The sequence below is a fragment of the Neovison vison genome, chromosome 4, assembly GCF_020171115.1.
Source record: "Neovison vison isolate M4711 chromosome 4, ASM_NN_V1, whole genome shotgun sequence".
In the NCBI taxonomy this organism is placed as follows: Eukaryota; Metazoa; Chordata; class Mammalia; order Carnivora; family Mustelidae; genus Neogale; species Neogale vison.
This window is the reverse complement of record NC_058094.1, coordinates 198,361,817-198,382,136: the sequence shown is the minus strand read 5'-3', so window position 1 is coordinate 198,382,136 and position 20,320 is coordinate 198,361,817. Positions and strand designations below refer to the sequence as shown.

The 20,320-nt window shown below is 38.8% G+C and overlaps 1 protein-coding gene across 1 annotated transcript in view; it reads right to left on the bottom strand.

Annotated features, from left to right (window-relative positions):
* Positions 1–20,320, bottom strand: part of MET (MET proto-oncogene, receptor tyrosine kinase) — a 114,175-nt gene that overhangs the window by 52,392 nt on the left and 41,463 nt on the right. The window contains exon 3 of the mRNA XM_044246424.1: positions 6,277–6,468. Coding sequence (XP_044102359.1) covers positions 6,277–6,468 — 192 coding nt within the window. The remainder of the gene's footprint in view (positions 1–6,276; positions 6,469–20,320) is intronic.

Here is a 20,320-nt window from a genome sequence, read left to right as displayed (position 1 = left end):
AACTTCCTAACCTCATGAACTGTGAGAAGTAAATGTTTGTTGTTTAAGCCACCCAGTGTATGGAAATTTTGTTACAGTAGCCTGAACTGGTTCAGACACCTGCTTTAGGTTTAGTATCTTCCTCAGTACGTGAGAGAAATTGGTGTTTATGTAGAAAGAAATCAGATATGAAAAGTAGAGCTATTTATTTCAATCGAGATAAACATCTAGTTTTCTGGAATGGGGGAGCGGGGGAGAAACCATGAAAAGAAATAGAAATTGCTGATTGGTACTGACAGCTCAAGAGATAAAAGTGGTACGACAAGGTACCATGTGGCAAAAGTTGAATTAAAGGAAGCTTTACTCTGTTCTTTCCTTTGTTCTTTTTGGTAAATGGGCATGAGAGCTTCTATACCAATCTGGTACTACAAAGCCCAGGTATATACAAAAAACAAAACAATTTTCCTTATTGTTGCAATACTGATGTGCATGTATGCTGAAATGATTGTGAGTCAAAATAAGTTAAAACCAGATTGAGACCTTTGTAAAAAAAAAAATGTTAAGAATCTAAAATCCAAATAAACTAGTAAATTAAAAAATTTTAAATAATTAATACTTTCAAATCAATACTCCAAATATAGTAACTATAGGATCTGTCAAGTTATACAGAGTATATCTGTTTTTGAATTTTAAAAGTTATAAAAGTTATAAAAAAACTTTTGATACACATACTTCATGTTTTATTATTTATTTATTTATTATTTAAAGATACTTATTTATTTATTTGGCAGAGAGAAACACAGTGGAAGATTAAACACAAGCTGGGGAATGGGAGAAGGAGAAACAGGCTTCCTATTGAGCGGGGAGGCTGATGCTGGGCCCAATGTAGGGCTCGATGTGGGACTCCATCCCAGGACTCTGGGATTATGATTTGAGCCCAAGGCAGACATTTAACAACTGAGCCACCCAGGTGCCCCATACTTCATGGTTTAAAATGTCTCTCTACTCTTTCAAAAAAGCACCCAAACAAGAAATCCCAATTACTCCCTATTACCAAAAAAGAAAACAAACAAAATCGTAGCATTTTCCCATGGTTTCAAATATTTATGATGTTTTAATTTTCTACACATATGACCATGTATGAGATATATTTCAAAAGCATGCATTAATTAATTGTAGACTACCCATGCATCAGGGTTGATTTTTAGTTATAGACAGACCTCTGAAATTATCACTTATAATGGTTTCTTTTTCAAACAAAAGAAGTTTCAGAATTCATGGGTATATTTTCTTCTATTTTTAAAAAGATTTATTTATTTATTTATTTTTATAAAGGATATTTACTTTGACCCACATTTTTTCATGTGTGGCAGCTATGGATCTGAACTAGACACAGTGTGTATTTTCCCCTAGACTTGATGTTCTTTAATATTTAACAAAAATATTTTATTTATTTGAGAGTGGCAGCTATGGATCTGAACTAGACACAGTGTGTATTTTCCCCTAGACTTGATGTTCTTTAATATTTAACAAAAATATTTTATTTATTTGAGAGAGAGAGACACAGTTACAGAGGGAACACAAGCAGTGGGGAGAGGGAGAGGAGCCCAATGTGGGGTTTGATCCCAGGACTGTGGGATCATGACCTGAGCTGAAGGCAAATGCTTAATGACTGAACCACCCAGGCGCCCCAAGATTTATTTATTTTAGAGAGAGAGAGAGAGAGAGAGTGCATGAGAGTGCATGTATATGCATGAGCAGGGCGAGGAGGAGAAGGAGAGGGAGAGGCAAAGAATCTCAAGCAGACTTCCTGGTAAGTGCAGAATCCAATATGGGGCTCGATTATAGGACACTTGGATCATGACCTGAGCCCAAATCAAGAGTCTGACGCTTAAGTGACTGAGCCACCCAGGGGCCCCAGATTTTCTTCTAAAGGAATATACAAAATTCACCATTCTTTAGGGATGTAAATAAATCAGTGATGTACACATTAAAAAAGAAAGGCAGATGATATTTTTATCTGACATTTTATAATGGACCAGTAAATTAGCAATCCCTAAAGGGAAATGTTTAAGTTCAAGCTTCATTTGCCTGGGTCTCTGCTGGATGCTCATAGCACTGACGAATTGGTGATCTGTGTCTACGTTCTCTAAAATATCAGTGATCCCAAAGGTAATGTATGCCACAGGCTTCCAACACAAAGATCTGACATACTATGATGGTGGTATAGGAACTGGAAGTATTTGAAGACAGGAGGTCAACAGATGAATTGATTCTTCTTAGTGGAAGTGAGTAATTATCCTCAGGTTCACTGATTACTAATATTATCCTTTAAGTAATCGTCATAAGTAATGATCACAAGCAAAGAATGTCTTTTTAGGTGATCCTTATATCCTTAACTTTCTTGCTTATGATTCAACTAGTCCAGGTAAGAGGCACAAGAGAACAAGGGTGATGAGTGGTAACAGCATCAAGGAAATGGGAAGATGGGAAAGGGGATGGGAGAAGAGCAAGGATGATGCAAAAAAACCAAGTGACAGCTGTGACAGTGCCCAGGCAGTGGCCACTGTATGCACACAAGATAGCTGCCCAATAAGTGTTTGCGGAGTTGAACTTGAAACAAGTCTTGAAAGTGCCTCCCCACCCCCAGCACACCTGATATAGGATACCATCCCTCTCCCTGGCCTGACAGTCATGCACGAATATTTTAACAGCAATGCCTTGCATCTAGAGATTAAAGGCCTTATACAAGAGATGTAAAAAAAAAATTATAATATATATCAGGCATTGTTTTTGCAAGTTGATTAGATGAGGAGCTCAGAAGGGGAGACGTGGGCAATCCCTGTGATTAGTCCTGTGATCTTCATGAGTAACTGTCTTCCCTCTCCCACGTAGCCCTGCACACAGCACTAGTGTTCCAGAGCTTTGTTCTTTTCAACATCCCCTCCCCCTTTAAAATTTGTAAGAAGCCCTGTTCTCACTGTTTACTTATACTATCCTGAATAGGACTTATCATATTATTTTACTTCAAAGCATCCCAAGAGAGTGATCATATAAATAAAAACTGGTTTTGAAATCTGCATCTATGTTGAGCTGCAGCTACAGATAAACTCTAATACATGTACACATCAGTATATTTAGATGGAATTGCACCTGTATGAGATAAGTTACACATGTTTAAATGTTAGGAACATGTCAAACATGTCTTTTCTGCCATACATAGAATGTTGTTAGCTAAACAATATAATTCTTTCTAACCAAATAACCACTGTGAAATACCTGATTCACTTTACACCCGACAGCTGGGGCTGAAGCTTGTATTCCCAGCCAGAGCTGAACATAAGCACAATAGGAAAGGCAGAAACAGCTGCAAACTCTTGAGAGAAAACATTTGCAAAGCAACTTTGACTTTAGGCTTCAGGGTAGGAAGGAAGTAAAAATCATTTTTCTGTTCCTTTTCATATATGACAGCTGTCTTTGGAAAAAAAATTATGTTCATTCTATTTCATAACAGAAACTCCACAGTATTATTAAAACACGAATTGTAGGAACTTAGTCCACAGATTTAGCACTTTATAGCAGTCAAAACATTTACAGAACTTGGTAGTACTGCTTGGCAAGCTTAAGCTGGAAGGTCTTTACTGCATGCCATGCCTGACTCCTCCCCCAACATTATTTGCTGTAAACAAACCGGATTTTAGTGATGTTGATTGTTTGATCCTTCAAGTGCCTTGAGTTTATTTACATAAAATTTAAGGGAATGGAATTCTCTTGGACAAGTGTCAGAGAAATGCATCCTATGTGGGTCTCAACAGCCCTTTGTGTGTCTTTGTCTTTTGCTATCTTGATATCAGGTACAGGTTTTTATCTCTCATACTAAAGTTTCAGGGGCTCCTGGGTGGCTCAGTGGCTAAGTGTCTGCCTTCAGCTAAGTCATGATCCTGGGGTCCAGGGATCCAATCCCATAATAGGCTCCCTGCTCAGTGGGCAGTCTGCTCCTCCCTTTCCCTCTGCCCCTCCCCTGTCTTGTGCTCTCTCTTGCTCACTCCTTCAAATAAATAAAATCCTTTTTAAAAAAATTAAACTTTAGCTCCTTAAAGGCAGGTTCTGTGTCACTACTTCCTTTGCTTTCCTTATTTGCCTAGTAGAGCAAAGTTAGTAAGTTCCCAATATATATCTGATGAATTAAGAACCATGTGGTTTAAAAAAAAAATCAGTGATATCAGCACTTCACATAAAATAAGTATCTACTTACTTATTTTCATCTTTAATGTTTCGGATGCACAGATAATGGGCATAATATAGCTTCTTTTATGAAAATGCTGGGAGACAAGAATAAAACACTTGTCACAGCATTTCTGCTACAATGAGACTGATGCACGACATAGCACTTAGGCGGTAGAATCTGTCACACAGCAGAATTTACTCAGTTATTAGAGAAATCTACCTAAAAATGGGATTTTATTACAACTTTAGAATCTGGAAATAGGCCAAGAACTTTCTGATGTAAAAGAATGTAAGACCTAAAGTGACTATAGAAAGCTTATTAATATGAAACTGAGTGGATGAGGTAATAAACAATTTAGAAAAAAAGCAAAAGAAAAGATAAAAATTCAATATAGTGAACACATTAAGAATTCAACAGATGCCAGATTCTCTCATGCCCCTTCAAATTCCTTAGAATTCTAGAGAATATTATGTCAATTAAAAACATATTGAAAATAACTGTATGTATTTTACAAGGATAACTGATACAATTATATTTCAAATACTTTAAAATGCTCATGAGTATAGCGGGGGGGACTCGATATCCAGCCTTCAGATCTTAAGGAGTTGAGACAGAACGAAATGGTTTGAGGTGGGTAAATAAGAACACTGGGCTGGGGGAGAGAGAGGAGTAGGGAGAAAGTATAATAATGAAGCAGTGGGAGGATGGGAGACCAAGTGTGGGAGCATTTAGATAACAGGATCTATATGATTAGTTTTGAGCTCGGAAGTTTTTGTTTTGTTTTGTTTTTATACTTATTTATTTGACAGACAGAGATCACAAGCAGCCAGAGAGGCAGGCAGAGAGAGAGGAGGAAGCAGGCTCCCTGCTGAACAGAGAGTCTGATGCGGGGCTCAATCCCAGGACTCTGGGATCATGACCCGAGCGGAAGGCAGAGGTTTTAACCCACTGAGCCACCCAGGCACCCCTGAACTAGGAAGGTTTTATTTAGATGTTTTATGACTTTGAAAAAAGTCCCACTGTGCCCAACTAGTACAAGAAAAGCATGATTTAAATATGGCAATAACCAGTATCCATACACCATAAACACAGTGGTAATTAAAAAAAATATGTATTATAATAGAATACAGATAGAGGATGTACAGATGGCCAAATCATAGGAAAACATCATTGTCCTCAACTGGTTTTCTAGAAGTCACTGTCTGACTAGGATGTTAATTAGATCAGATGATTTTGGAGTAAGACTCTCTCTTTAGAAGAAATTTCTAGTATTTGTAGAAAGTCAACATTTCATGGATGCTATGGTCATTGTGCATTAATCAAGAACCTACTGAAGAACACATGTTGAAAGCACTACCCAATAACTATTAAAGCAGTCAAAGAGATTCAACACAAGAACATTTTAATTTCTGCAAAGTGCTGATTCTTGTATCTAGGGAACATGATAACTGCAAGTCTGAAATGTGAATTTTTATTGTATGGAAGTATGTTGCTATCCATTAAAAGCATTTCTTAATAAAATCTGTATTTTTCCCCCCAGTATTTGAACTTCTTTGTGTCTGACTACATCGTTTTGCAGAATCAGAAGAGCTGGAGTTACAATGGGATCTTGATGATAACGTCCTTTTCTAACTCCTGCCAATATTTCTCAATGATGTGAATGTTTCTTCTCATGGAGACACACGGTTCACACAATAGCTCTCCTTTGATCCGTAGCTTCCCTTGAAATAGGAAAACATCGCCTGGAAGTGCTTTAATTGTTTCATTTTATTCCAATCATGTGATGGAAATCATGAATGGAAAATAACAACAACAAACAAAATCCCAAACCATTCTGGGGAAGAAAACTTTTAACCACATTTAAGCTGAAAGCTTCAAGAACTTAATAAAAATAGGCCATAAACTTCATAAGTCTTCATTGTTTTGTTCTTCAGTCTGTCTCTAGCTTTTACTGTGATTTTCACTTTATAATATTTCCAAATGCCTTACTACAAACAAACAAACAAAACACCAAACTAATTGCACCATACCAGGTAAAACAGACACAGCCACTCTTAGAAAGCATTTACCTGCATGAAGCGACCCTCTGACGTCCCAAGATTAGCAATGGTGAGGTCTCCTTTAATGAAGGTAGATATAGATGTTAAGAGGACTTGGTTGAATTGGCCCATGAATAAGTCAACACGCTGCAAAGCTGTGGTAAACTCCGTTCGATATTCATCACTGCGCACTTCACAGCCGGATGAATTTCTCAAAAGTGTCTGGAATAAAATATGGTCATAGAATCAATGTGAGTCCAGATGCGAACAAGCTGGTAAAAAAACTTCTCAGTGTGTCTTTTCAGAGCTTGGAGAACGGCAAGGATCGCCGTACAAATAAACAGAGTGCCCCAGACAGGGGCTAGAAATTACTCTAGTGACCTACATGGCTCCAGTACTGCTAGATGCTGCCATGTGTGTACAGATATGTTACCTGGGGTAAACCTTACTATTGCGGTTTGCACTCTGGATGAGTATGTGCATACATAAATATGGAACTCAGTGGTGCTAGTAAAAGAAAAACAAAAACAAAACAAAACTGGGCGTGAAGGTAATGCTTCTAGCAGACATGTCCAATAAGATGGATTTCAACTGGAATAAATGTTAGAGTCATACATAATACATTATATATCTTAAAATGTGTGCCTTTGTGCATTTGTGTGCAATGAGGTGGTAGGGGGGGATAGCTGATAGATAATTCACAGGGAGGCAGTAGAGCACAGACCCCAAACTCAAGTTCCCGCATCAAATCCTAGTCTTTCGTGCTTATTTACCTTACATAGTCCCTATAATCTCTCTGTGTTTGTGAAATTCAGGTTATCCATTCCACAAGTAAAATCGAGAGAATTAGAGAGATGTGCCTACCTTGAAGAGCTTTTGTAAAGGTTACATGAGCTAATATATAGAACTTTCTTACCATAGAACCCAGGACCTACAGAATACCACTGAAGTATTTGTCACCATTACAGTGAAAGGCTCAAAAGAATGTAAAAGCTGTGCACCAAATGCCATAGTTACCAACTTACAAAAAAGGCAACTGTCACTCAGTCAGGTATTTTTCTTTTAGGCTCAGCTTCATATTTTTATTTTTATTTATTTTTTATTTATTATTATTATTTTAAAAAGATTTTATTTATTTATTTGTCAGAGAGAGAGAGAAAGAGAGAGGGAGAGAGAGAGCACAAGCAGGCAGAGTGGCAGGCAGATGCAGAGAGAGAAGTAGGCTCCCCACGGAGGAAGGATCCCAATGCAGGACTCAATCCCAGGACTCTGGGATCATGACCTGAGCCGAAGGCACCAGCTTAACCAACTGAGCCACCCAGGCATCCCTCAGCTTCAGATTTTTAAAAAAATATTGTTCAGTAATATATGTCAGTTAAGCACCATGGATCTCTTCTTTCACCTTGACACCTGCCTTTCCTTCTGCTTCTCAGATTGCAACACTGAGTCCTTGAGCAGGACCATCTTGCCTGGCTATCAGTGTCAGGGGTTCTCAAGGCTCCATTCGAGGGCTGCTCCTCTCTCCTCACCCTTCACACTCTCCCTAGGCAGCCTCAGTCTCTCCTGTGATGTCTATCACTATTCAGTTGACATATACATTTGTACCTTCACCCTACACTCTCCTCTGCACTGACTGTGCATTTATCAAATTTCCTGTGAAATACAGATGTCTCAAGATGTCTCAGATGTCTCCAAGACCTCAGGCTCAACATGACCAAAGTAGAAATCACATTCTACCCCCATGCCTGAGGTGATGATGCAACACCCCCCCAGTGAATGGCTCTACCATTTCTCCAGAGGCACAAGTCATAAATCTAGGTGCCATCCCTGATTCCTCCCCAGGTACAGTCCATCACCAATTTTCATCAATTGTTCTTTCTAAATAACTCCTGGATCCATCCAGTTTTCTCTATCTCCACGCTCTGACCCTCATCCAAACCACCCCTTCTAATTCCTGAACTACTACAATGGCTTCCAAATTAGATTTGCCATATCTGATCTCATCCATTCTCTACACTGCAGGCAGATTTTTTTCCCCCAAAACACAAATCTTGTCATGTTACTCTGTTTAAAACAATGTCTTCCTTTGCTCTCAGGATAAAAGACAAAAATTTTTAACATGGCCTGGTGAGCTTAGTATCATCTGGATCCTACTGAACATTCCAAATTCATCCTCATGGTGCCCTCCTTTGCACTCAGTGCTACAGTGAGTTGGTATTCTCTCAGTTATGCCATGTGTCCTTCCATCACAGGGCCTCTGTACATGTTACTAGAGTGATCCTTCCACTATTAACTGCTATGCCTCCTTCAGATTGTAGTATGTCATCATTTCCTTAGGAGGCCTATTCTGATCTTAATATCTGGGTCAAATGCTTCTATTATCTACTGTCATAATACATTTTACTTAAGTATCATAGCACTCATAGCTGCAACTACTATTTGCTTGTGGATTACATGACTGATGTCCCTGCCATCAGAGACCATACTTTTTACCACTCTATTGTTAGTAGTAGGTGAAATATCACACATAATAATAAATATTGAGTGAATGGACAAGTAAGTGAATCAATTATGAGTAGATGAGTAGACAAGTGTGGAGATATAAACTAATATTGCTAAAGCTCTTTTTTTCTTCCAGGAATAGGTATAGTTAAGAGTTCATAATAAGAAACAAATAGAGTGTTTGGCTCCTGACTGTACTTGTAAGACATCTGGAAATTGGTAAATTTGGGGGAGAAAACAGGAGGCAAGAGGATATAATAAGGAACTGTCGTCTAACTTGGAAGAAAAAGAGAAAAAGTTTATTTTTACATATTTTTGTATGTAGTTTCAAGTTAAGGAAAATGACTTGAAGATTAGGAATTCTCTATTATCATCTTATTGTATTTATAATAATCAGAAAGCTGCCATAGTATATTTCGGACTAACTTAGTGTTGAACAACAAAGTGAAATAGAGAATTTAGGTATCTTTATGTAAAACAGCCTTACTCCTTAATATCAAAATTCTGTCACATGGAATACACAGAATATTTACTCATTATAAGTGGCAATAAATTAACAAACAAAGAGTCTCCGAGATGCTAAACTTACTCACTCTTGTAATTGATGAAATGTTCTGGTTCTAGACATTTATTTTGATATATTAATGAATGCTATTTCACTATTTAATTAGAAGCTTTTCTTCACTGAAGTACTATGGATTACTCTAAGGAGTGGCAGATAACTGAAACGGACCAGCAATTCAATGAAACGGACCAGCAATTCAATAGTAACTGATTAATTGGTAATTAAGTTTCCATTGGTGATCAATCATCCATTTGGCAGAGAAAGCCTCAGCCATGGAAGCTGCTTAAAGGAGCAAAGACCAGTTTTTAAATCAAAGACCCTCTCAAGTATCCATTTCAGAGGTGACTGCTCTTCAGGGTCAGCATTGTGATTATTTTGTTCCTTTTCTTGCTTGTTTTTATTTTTCTATGTCTAGCAGGCATCTTGGTAACTTAAAGCTTCAAATTTGACCTTGCAGAGATATGATGGATTCATTGGAACACAAAAACAATTTGCTGCATGTGGAGTAGTCATAGATTGTAAATCAGAAGCAGCTTTCTATCAACAAGAGGTCAGAAATGGTCTCATTCATCTTTTATCATCCTACCCTGTATTGTGCTTAACACACAGTAGGCATTTAATAATAGCTTCCTTAGAAATTACTCTATCTAAAGGTACCCAGAGATAAGGTACCCATCTGCCTACTCAGCTTGCTTCCTTGTCTGCTTTGCAGAACCCGGCCAGCAAAAGAATGGAGCTGAGATAGCTCTCCAAGTGCCTACAATCCTGCAAGAACTCCTGGATCTTTTTTTAAATGGAGGGAAAGTAACACAACCAAACTTCAGCCAGTTTGTGCCTTCATATGTCAGGCATAAATGTAGAACTCTGTACTGACTCAATTAATATTTATGTATATTTATTCATACTTAACTTTCAGACTTCTTCAGGAAATTAAAAGGTCTCTAAATGGTGCCTCTTCAAGGACTGATTGGATAATATCCCTACTTCTCCCCAGACAAATTCCCAAGTTTAAAATCATTGCACAGGAATAGGATCTACAGAACTGCTTGATCTTGAAAAGTTGTGCAATTTTGAGCTAAAAAACAAACATCATGTCAGGTCCAAGTGACATTTAAATTTTATAAGCCAGGGGATCCCAACCTTATACTTTTTCATTTTCTCCATAGCTGAGATCTGCAGGAGAGGGATGGGGGCAATAGCTACTAGGAGAAAGTACCATCCCAGTATTCACTGCAGGAGAAGGGACTACTCCTTGTCTCTTCCTGCTGAGAATCTTGATGAACTCAGTGATTGGGATATGGGTGGGAGGAACTAGCTTACAGAGCCCCATGCTGTCTTTGAGTTTGAATTGTGGTATTTTAACCATCAGGGAGCCTTGGTTTAAGCTCTTGGTATTGCAAAGGTACAGCATGTATAAATACGACTAAAATCAGTCTGATTCACTATATCCCTTGAAGATAATAAGCAAATGTGTTTGAGGCTCATTTGTGCAGGGAAGATGGGGTGGGTTCTCACCCTTTACACACAGTTCTTGGTGCAGCGTTTGGCATGGGGTTGGGTCCAGAAGGAAAAGCAACTATAAACCTGCTGCCAGGGGTCTCCCGGTCATTTGTGGTTCCCTCAAAGCCAGGAAGACTTCTGCTTTGAGGTAAAACTGCACATAGCTGGTGGAAGGCAGTTCTCTGGTAAAATAGCCAAGCAAGGGTCTGCAAAGGTTTCACCCCAGCACTAGTTGGGGAGTCAGACTAACTCTCTTTTTGGTAACAAAGGGAGGAAGGAGGAAGAAAAGAAGGGAAGGAGGAAATCAATCTTCACCCCGCATCTACACTGTGCCAGGCACGGAGTTGGGCGTTTTCAGGTATAAGCCGACTCACAGCCCTGTCAGGTTTTCAGTTTTCAGGAGGAAGAGACTCAGAGCACCCAAGGGTGCAGCTACAGTGGCTGGTTCACACTGGAACTGGCATCAGAACTAGAACAGTCATTAGAAGTCAGCTCTATCTGATTCTTAAGCTCATGAATTTCTTCTGCTACTGTTTACTATTCTGGGCAAAATTCCAAGAACTGTATAATTACAGTAATGGAAAGGGCCTTAGGGACCATCTTACCTCAGCCCCTCATTTTAAGTAAGAGAAACCGAAAGTCAGGGAAATTGTAACTCTCCAAGAGTTGGAATCAGTCAACAAAAAATATCAATTAGCATGTAAAAAAACCCTACAACTCTTCAAAGTTGAAAATGTAGATTTACCCATTTCTGATTCCTTTTCTGAGAGAAAAGCTGGAATTAATCCCTGTTTTCTGGATAACAGCATAAAGATGACCACTAGCATTTTGGGCTATTCTGATCAGCTTGGCTCTCAAATCTTCCTCTCTGTTACCTATTTTGGTTTGTGAACATGACTATGTTTCCATCTAGGTAATTCTAAAATTTTAGTCATCACCAACTCCCCTCTCTTGAGCATTTCTCACATCCAACTACTTAGTTGCTCAGTCCCTCTGAAATCTGGTTACAGTCCTCCAGCCGTCACCCCTGCCCCAGGCTAGCTGTTTCCTCACGGCCTTCCTGTCTCCGATCTCATCTGCCTTGAAGCAGTTATGAGCTGTCACTCCTTTCTTCAAAACCTTTAGTTGCTTCCCAAATGCCTGCAGGGAAAGTCCAAACTCCTTACTATGACATCCAGACCTCCCTCAATTTGTTTCTAAGTCTTTTTTTCCATTAAGGAGAAAGATCAAGAGGGCATGGAGGAAACTGAAGGAATCTAAGAGTGGCTATGCTGACATGAGATGATTCCTATTCTTGCATTCTTGCATTTGCTTTAGCAGCTGATGCCCCAGCTCCTGAGTTAGGGACACCCACTCCTGGCCATGTAAACCAGAAGTCTGGCTCTTTTCTAAAGTCTCTGCTTACAGGGTCTGTGTAAAGACAGAAGTAATACGTTTTATTGGGCAAGGAGAGGGGAGAAAGTGACAAAGAATAAGGCAGTTAGTATAAGGATACAGGGAGATACCATATGGCTTGAGATATTTGAGTCAGGAGGGAAAAAGAAATAAGAAAAAAATTCACTCAATACAATATATTGTTAGGCATGTACACATGTATAGGGGAACGAAAGGCAAGGGAAAGACAATTCACAATTATTGTTTATCCACTTTTCAGAGAGGGAGAGGGATATGATTGAGGTGGGACATACAGGGGACTTAAAGGCTTTGGTAATGTTCTCTTTTTTCAGCCTGATGTATTGCTCACACATACATGCACACATACTACACACGCACAGAGTACATGATTCTTTTGTATATATAACAAAAATAAAATTTAACAGAAAACAGTGAATAAAAAGGAAGTGAAAAAGTGGAAAAAGCCTGTTAAGAACTCTCCCCAGCTCAATTTCTTGACATCCTAAGCAGGTCTGAGACATTCTCATGGCTTTTCTCAATTCACAGGAGCTCGCAGTAATAATGTTAAATATCATCTGCATAGTGGGTTACAGTTTTTCAACTACATTATTCCATCTGATCCTTTAAATAAGTCTGTGAATTGGATTTGTTATGGTCATCATATTTCTACAGATGAAGAAACTAAAGTTCAAAGAGTTGTCAGTAAATATCAGAGCTTGAATCCTACTTGTTTTATTTTTTTACAAGATTTTATTTATTTATTTGACAGAAAGAGAAGGATCGTAAGTAGGCAGAGAGGCAGGCAGAGAGATAGAGGAGGAAGCAGGTTCCCTGCTGAGCTGAGAGCCAGATGTGGGGCTTGATCCCAGGACCCTGAGATCATGACCTGAGTCAAAGGCAGAGGCTTAACCCACTGAGCCACCCACGGGCCCCTTGAATCCTAGTTGTTGATTTCAAATCCTTTGTTCCTTATACTGCATTATATACTCCTACTTACAGGTTCCTACAGTATTTTGAGACAAACCCACATTCCAGGTATGGCCCAAGGCCTTGGTGGAAGAGAATGAGCATGCATACAGCACAGTGCCTACAGCACAGGGCTGGTTCTACTCACCTGGGACTTGATGATCACATGACCTTAGGCAAATCGAGTCATCTCTTTGGGTCTGAGTTTTATTTTACTTATATAACAAACATTTGTCCAGAGTATTTATAATGTATCAGACACTCTTCTAAGTACTTTACAAATATTAATTCACTGAATCCTCATAAGAATGCTAGGAGGAAACCGAGGCACTGTGTGGTTACACGATCAACAGCTGCACAGGGCAAGGACCAAACTTAGGTTGCACAGCACAAGGGTCTTCAATCCGACCCCCTCCCCCAGGTGTGACTATAAAGGAAGGGGTTGAGTGAATTGATCTCAAAGTTCTCTTTCGGTTCTGTGATGCAAGGGGTCAATGGGATGGCTTTCCAATGCTTCCCCTGGGCTTGAAATTACCTAACTGCCTTTAGCCTGCTGCTGGAATGAATGAATGCTCAGGATATTTAAGATGTCATCAGTAAACAATCAATGTCCCCCAACACCGTAGGCTACTCCAAAAGAGCCTAAACAGATTCTACATGGCTATTCCTTAAGAAATTCTGGAAAGCATTTAATTGTTGAAGGTTTATCCTTCTCTAAAATAATTCTGTGGGGGCCCTAGGGTGGCTCAACTCGTTAAGCATCAGACTCTTGATTTCTGTGCAGGCTGTAATCTCTAGGAGGTAAGATCAAGCCCTGCCTGGAGCTCTGCACTGAGCCAAAAGTCTGCTTAAGATTCTCTCTCCCTCTGCTCCCCCATCTTGCATGTGTGTGCTCTCTCTCCTCTCTCTTAAAAAAGAAATGATAATAATAGTAATTATATGAAGCCCACTCTGAAAACCAATGGTAAACACTTTTTAAAAAACCTGTTTTCTTAACTCAAGGGCTTATATACTGTCATAGAGCTAAATAATAGGAATTATCTCAAATTTGTAAGCCTTGAAACAATGATTTAGTCTTTACTTTTCCATGAGTACTTGGCAGAAATTTTTTTTTTTACCTCAGACACATACTTTTTTTATATAAAAAAAATTGAAGTGCTGATACCTCAATGTATTTGATTCAAACTGTTTTCCCTAATTAACATTATGATGCATGCAGTGAATATGCAATTACATTTAATTCAGTATAATTAAGAATGTGATATATTTAAAATAGTGATTCCTTTAATTGATCTATAGGACAGATTTAGCTCATCTATAGATAATTTAAATCAGTCTTGCAGATAGATTTTTAAAAATGTATCATTTTGTAAAATCTTTACCAGTTTATTTACACCAGCCTTTTTTCCTTCTTGCCCATGACTAAATTAATGGAAGCATTTTAATATAAACTTTATTCATAATCACCCTTTCTCCAAATTCTATTGACAAGTGATGGTTTTCTGAGGGGATATATATTTCAAAATAGATAGTTCTTCTTTGCCTAGAACTTTTTATACAGCTGACTAAAAACTGCTTTAATCTCAGGAATTCCACATAACTTACTCCCCTAAATTTCATTCATGTGCTCTCTTCTGTTTATTTAGTGAGATGGGGAGAGGTGCTGTTGAACTCACAGCAGGCAGGGGCAAGAGCTTTGAACATCAGTGTCTGGTTATGTTTCTTTCAGATATATTTAACTTCTATCAGTCTGTACTCAAATGTCTAAGATGTCAACATTGAAGCCCGATTCTCTGTAAAATGCAGAAGAGTCAGCTCTCTGAAAGAGCAGGCCCTTCTCTTTGGGGTCCTTAATGTAAGGCCAGACTGTTAGGCCGGTGTGGTCAAATGCTAAGAATGTGACTATGTTGTTTTGTGCTACAAAGTCAACTGCTTGATGTTGTGCTCAGCGGGCCGCTGAAAAGAAAGATGCTTTCTCAATACTTTCGCTGCCACGGGCTCCCCTCGATGAAGTAATCCTGCCTCACGACTTCAACAGCCACGGAGTTCTTTATAATCAGAGACCTCAAGCAGGGGAGCAAAGCTGGGGAGCAGTTAAAGAAGAGCTGATGTGTCTCCAGGAAGGGAGAAAGGGTCTCATCTCTGGCCCCGATCAATTCAGACGGCCCTGAACGTAATACAACAAGGCATCTGGCCAACCGGCTGCTGGCTCCACACTAGTGATTCATGAGGTGATAGATGCTGCCTCGTGGGGATGACCTAACTTCATAGGCCCAGCAGCATTCTCTTTTCTGAGGACTAGCCCTGTCTCTGCAACTGCCTTTAGGTCAAGTTTGAATGTGCCCTTGATGTCATTCAAACTCATCGCTTTTCTTTCCAAACTAATTCACTCTTCTAGATTCCTATTTCTTTATGGCATCAATAGCCACCCTCTCCCTTTAGGTTTCAGACACCTTTGACTTTTCCTTTTCTTTTATTGTTTATATCCACCTATCAATTCTTATAAATATTTTTATTGATTTAAAGAAAATCTCATACTTGGCCTCCTACAATCTCAATCCTACAAAGCTCAATCTGTGGGCAACCCTCCTCACTGACCAAAATCCCCAAGGCCCTAATTCCTTGATTCCAGAATCCCCTTGTTCAATTCCACTTCTATAACTTTTTAGGGTAAGGTTCCCCAAACACCTTCTTAGTTGCATCCAGAGGTAACTATCCCAGTCTAGAGAAGAGCATGGGCTCTGGAGTGGTCCTGCCCTTATCAGCTGTGCAAACTTAGAGAGGATATTTGGGACCTCCAAGCCTCACTTCTTCACTTGTGAAATAGGAAACTATACACCTATCTAATATAACTTTTTTGAGGTTTAAAAAAAAAAATGAATCCATTGCCAGAGGCAGACACACAGAATAGTAAAAATGCAAAGTACAAAGAACATCGCTGATAGATACGTTCCAAAAACAGTGATACAGGTGGTAAATGCTTTAAGATCAGGAAAAAAAATTAGTGTGGGCTTCAATAGCTAGAGAAGGCTCATGGCCAAGGCCAAAGTTGATGCAGGTCTTGACAGAAATTGGATTAGTGAAGAGGGAAGAGAGAAATACTTGGAGCAGGATGTATTTTATGTATAGTGTGTATGGATTTCTATACATGTGTACAAATGCATTTACATATAAACGAAATAAAAATACATCTATCTTCTTCTCGAGGTATCTCTGGGATTCAAAAGACAGAATTCTACAATGATAGGGGTTCTGGAATTCTAAGGGTTAAAATGTTTGCTTCTTTATCATCATTTCCTAAGGTGAATCAGATCTGAAACAGACCCAGTCCATGTGGTTTGGCTTTAGCAGGCTTCATACCTCACCTCAATCAGAGCCAGAGTGACAGGGTGATTCATAAAGAAAGTTGCTCCAAGTGAAGCACATTTTAATGCTTAGTGTATATAATTTTTCTGCTTTCTTCAATTTAGTTAATAGAAAACAAATTTTAATTTACTCACTCACTGAATTGTAAGTGCTACTCAAAGGACAGAGCACCAGTTACCTTGCACTAAGCAATACAACACAAGCAGTTCTTTCTTTAGAGTATAAGAGCCTTAGCCTGTTTATATGCTGAGCAGTCATGCTCAATAGAAACCAGGCTGATAAATGTCTTAGTGGAGAGCCAGGAGAGGTGAAAGATAGATGAAATCAGAGTTCTTCAATTGGGCCCCATTATATTATTTAAACCTATGACTATATCCTAGCCTGCCATGACTGTCCTCACCTCTTGTCCCTTCTTTCCTCCTTACCATTGTGCTGTGAGACTCTTTACTCATCTTTTCCCCTTGTTACTGACCAGATCTGTGTACCAGAAAGCTCAATCTGTGGGCAACCCTCCTCACTGACCAAAATCCCCAAGGCCCTAACCAAACTCTCTTCTATTCTTACTGCATCTACATCAAGGCCAAGCTCATTCTCTGTACTAAGAATGTATTTGGGACTCGTGAAGTGATGCCATTGTGGAGTCTAATCCTGTGGCACAATAAGGGTGTTATTGAAAAATACCTTCACTCTTGACTTCCTTAACCCACGCATTATTTTCAACCTGAAATTACAGAGTGGTGGTTTGTAGTGAGAAAAAAAATCAGTGGATTTAAAAAAGCAAACTTCATGGAGGGCACCTCTACTGGTAGGAGTGCCTGAGGAATGTCCACCAGAAGGTGTGTCCTAAAGTGCTTCATACAGACAGTAACACACACTCAAAGGGGAAGCTCTGTTGAAAGGCTCAAGAAAGCCTTAAGGAGCAGAGAAGTTACTCTACCTTTCTCCCTTTAATTGCCTGAATTATGTTTTCCCAATTTGGATTAAGCATAAAGCTCTAGAATTCCTGTCTTTTCATCCTACCTATCTTCAACTTTTCTTCTCCTCTCATTTTTCTCCTTCTTTGTTTTTTGATTCATCTTCATTCCAAACTAGTGGATGATGGAGAGAGAGAGAGAGAGAGAGTGTGTGTGTGTGTGTGTGTGTGTGTGTATTTGTCTAAGGAAGGGACTGAAACATCCTAGAATTTCTTCAATGCTAATTTAACTTTTGGAAACTCTCCAATTGTATAAGTTAGTTTTTAGAGACTTGGGGTAGAGAATGAAAAATGATTTTATCTAAAAATTATTTTTATTAATCAGCATTTTATTATTTTATTTGAAATATGAGGCTTTGTCATAACTATGTGCCCATTTGATAAACAGGTATTTTATCCAGATAAGGATAACTTTGTTAGGTACTAACATTGAAAAGTCACAGCCCATATTCTCAAGTGGCTAATGAGGAAACCAGTGAAGACATTACCACAGAATGTGGTAAGAAAGATGGTAGGAATAAGCAAAGGGTGCTACTGGAGTACTCAGGAAAGGCAGCTTACCCAGAATGGAGGGCTAAGGGAAAACGAGAGATTTCCCAGGGCCAGAAATGCCTAAGTAGAATTGTAAAGAATGGGGAGAAAAGTGCTAACCTGACAAAATGAATGTTTAAGGAAATTTGAGGCAGACTAAGTATCATGTGTTAAGGCAGAGTTATAAGAAATACTGATGGGTTCTGGGAACTAAAAGAATGATAGGTTGACACATAACTGATAAATGCACACATTGCACTTAATAACCAAAATATATAAGGAAATCATGAAACTCAGTAGCAGCAAAAAAAGAAAAAAAACAGGCAAAGAAACTGAATAGAAATTTTTCTAAAGAAAGTATGAACATGAAAAGGTGCCTAACATCACTAATTAGGGAACTACAAATCAAAACCACTATGAGATCTCACCTTATACCTATTAGAATGGGTATTATCAAAAAGACATGAGAGAACAAATGCTGGTGGGGATATTAAGGGAATCCTTGCACAGTGTGAGTGGGAATGCAAACTAGTACAGCCAGTAAACAGCATGGAGTTTCCTCAAGAAATTAAAAATAGAACTACCATATGATCCAGCAATCCCACTTCTGGGTATTTATCCAAAGGGGAAGACAAAAAGAAACAAACCATTATCTCTAGAGATATCTGTACTTCCATGTCAATTGCTGCACTATTCACAATAGCCAAGACATAGAAACAACCTAAGTATCTATCAGTGGATGAATGGATCAAGAAGATGAGGTGTGTATGTCTGTTTAGACTTAAAAAAAAAAAAAAAAAAAGGCATCCTGTGATTTGCCACAATATAAATGAACCCAGAGGGCATTATGTTAAGTGAAATAAGCCAGACAGAGAAAGACAAATATTGTATGTTATCATTTTTATGTGGAATCTAAAAGAAAATGTTGTGCTCATAGAAAGAGACAGTAGAAAACTGGTTGCCAGGGGCTAGAATCGCAGGGGGTGGGAGTGGAGAGAGCAGCCAAAATAGGGAGACATTGGTAAAAGTGCACAAATTTTCAGTTAAAAAAAAGTCTGAGGATCTAATGCATAACATGGGACCATAGTTGAATACACTATTATATAAATGAAATTTGCAAAGGGAGTTTAGAATGATAGGCTGAGGAGAGGGTGCCACTGGTGTGCCTGAGCTATCTCGTATTAGCTTACAGGGCCAGTTGTGACTGTTTCTTTCTAATTCTTGTCCAGTGACTACCTTGATAGCTTGAAATGGCTTGGTGGGGTTGTTTACACCACAGAAATTGGCAAGAACTACAGATCAGGGGCTTCTACTCCCCTTCCCCGAGAGTTAGACGTTTGCCAGCACACTAGTAGGCTTGAAGACCAGGAAATAGCCAAGGCCAGGGTAGGAAACTTCTTGAATACATACTAAAGAGTATGGATTTTACTCTGAAACCATTGGGGAGCACTCAAATCATTTTAAGGAACACAGTAACATAAATGGGTTTGCTTTCAAGAAAGATTACTTACTCCAGCAGCAGTCTGGAGACAAATAGATTGGTTGGGGAGGAGGATGGAGCCAGGGAGATCTACTTTTATCTTACTGGCATCATTTTCAACATACTAATAAAAGAAAATCTATCTGGAATGATAACATACAATTTTCTGTTTCTCCTTTGTGTATCTGCAGAAAGGGAGAAGAAGTAAAGCTTCTTAAGCTTCATATTTACTATAAATGAGTCTCGGTTTTACTCTGAAGAAGGAATTAGAAGAAGCAGGCTGAATTAAATTGTGCTAATGGAGAAGGGTGAAATAGGCTGAAAGATTCTTTGGAAATATTAAGTTCCTTGATTAAATAGGTGTTGTTATTTGCTCCCAAACCAGCAGCTGGAGAAGGTGCTTAGAAAGTCTTAAATAAGGCTGGTACACAGAATGAGAATGTCAACTTGGGTTAATAAATGAGAGAGGTTGTGTAAACTATTACTTAATCCCAGTTGAGGGTTTCCTGACCCACTGGGGAACGGGTCTGAGGTTGATAGACAAAAATAAGGTTAGAAGGAAATAGAGCATTAAACAAACAATAGTTCAGTTTAACTTTGTAATTTAGCCAGAGTTCAGAGTATAACATAAGAACCTTGCTAGTAGCAAGACAGAGAAAATGAAGCAGTGATAATATCATTATTAAAATAATTGTCCACCCATTCACTGGAACAGAGATTTTATTATATTTCTACAGTGAAAATAGAAAATTTGACTATTTCTTAGCCGGTTTCTGAATCCCCAGCATATAGAGTA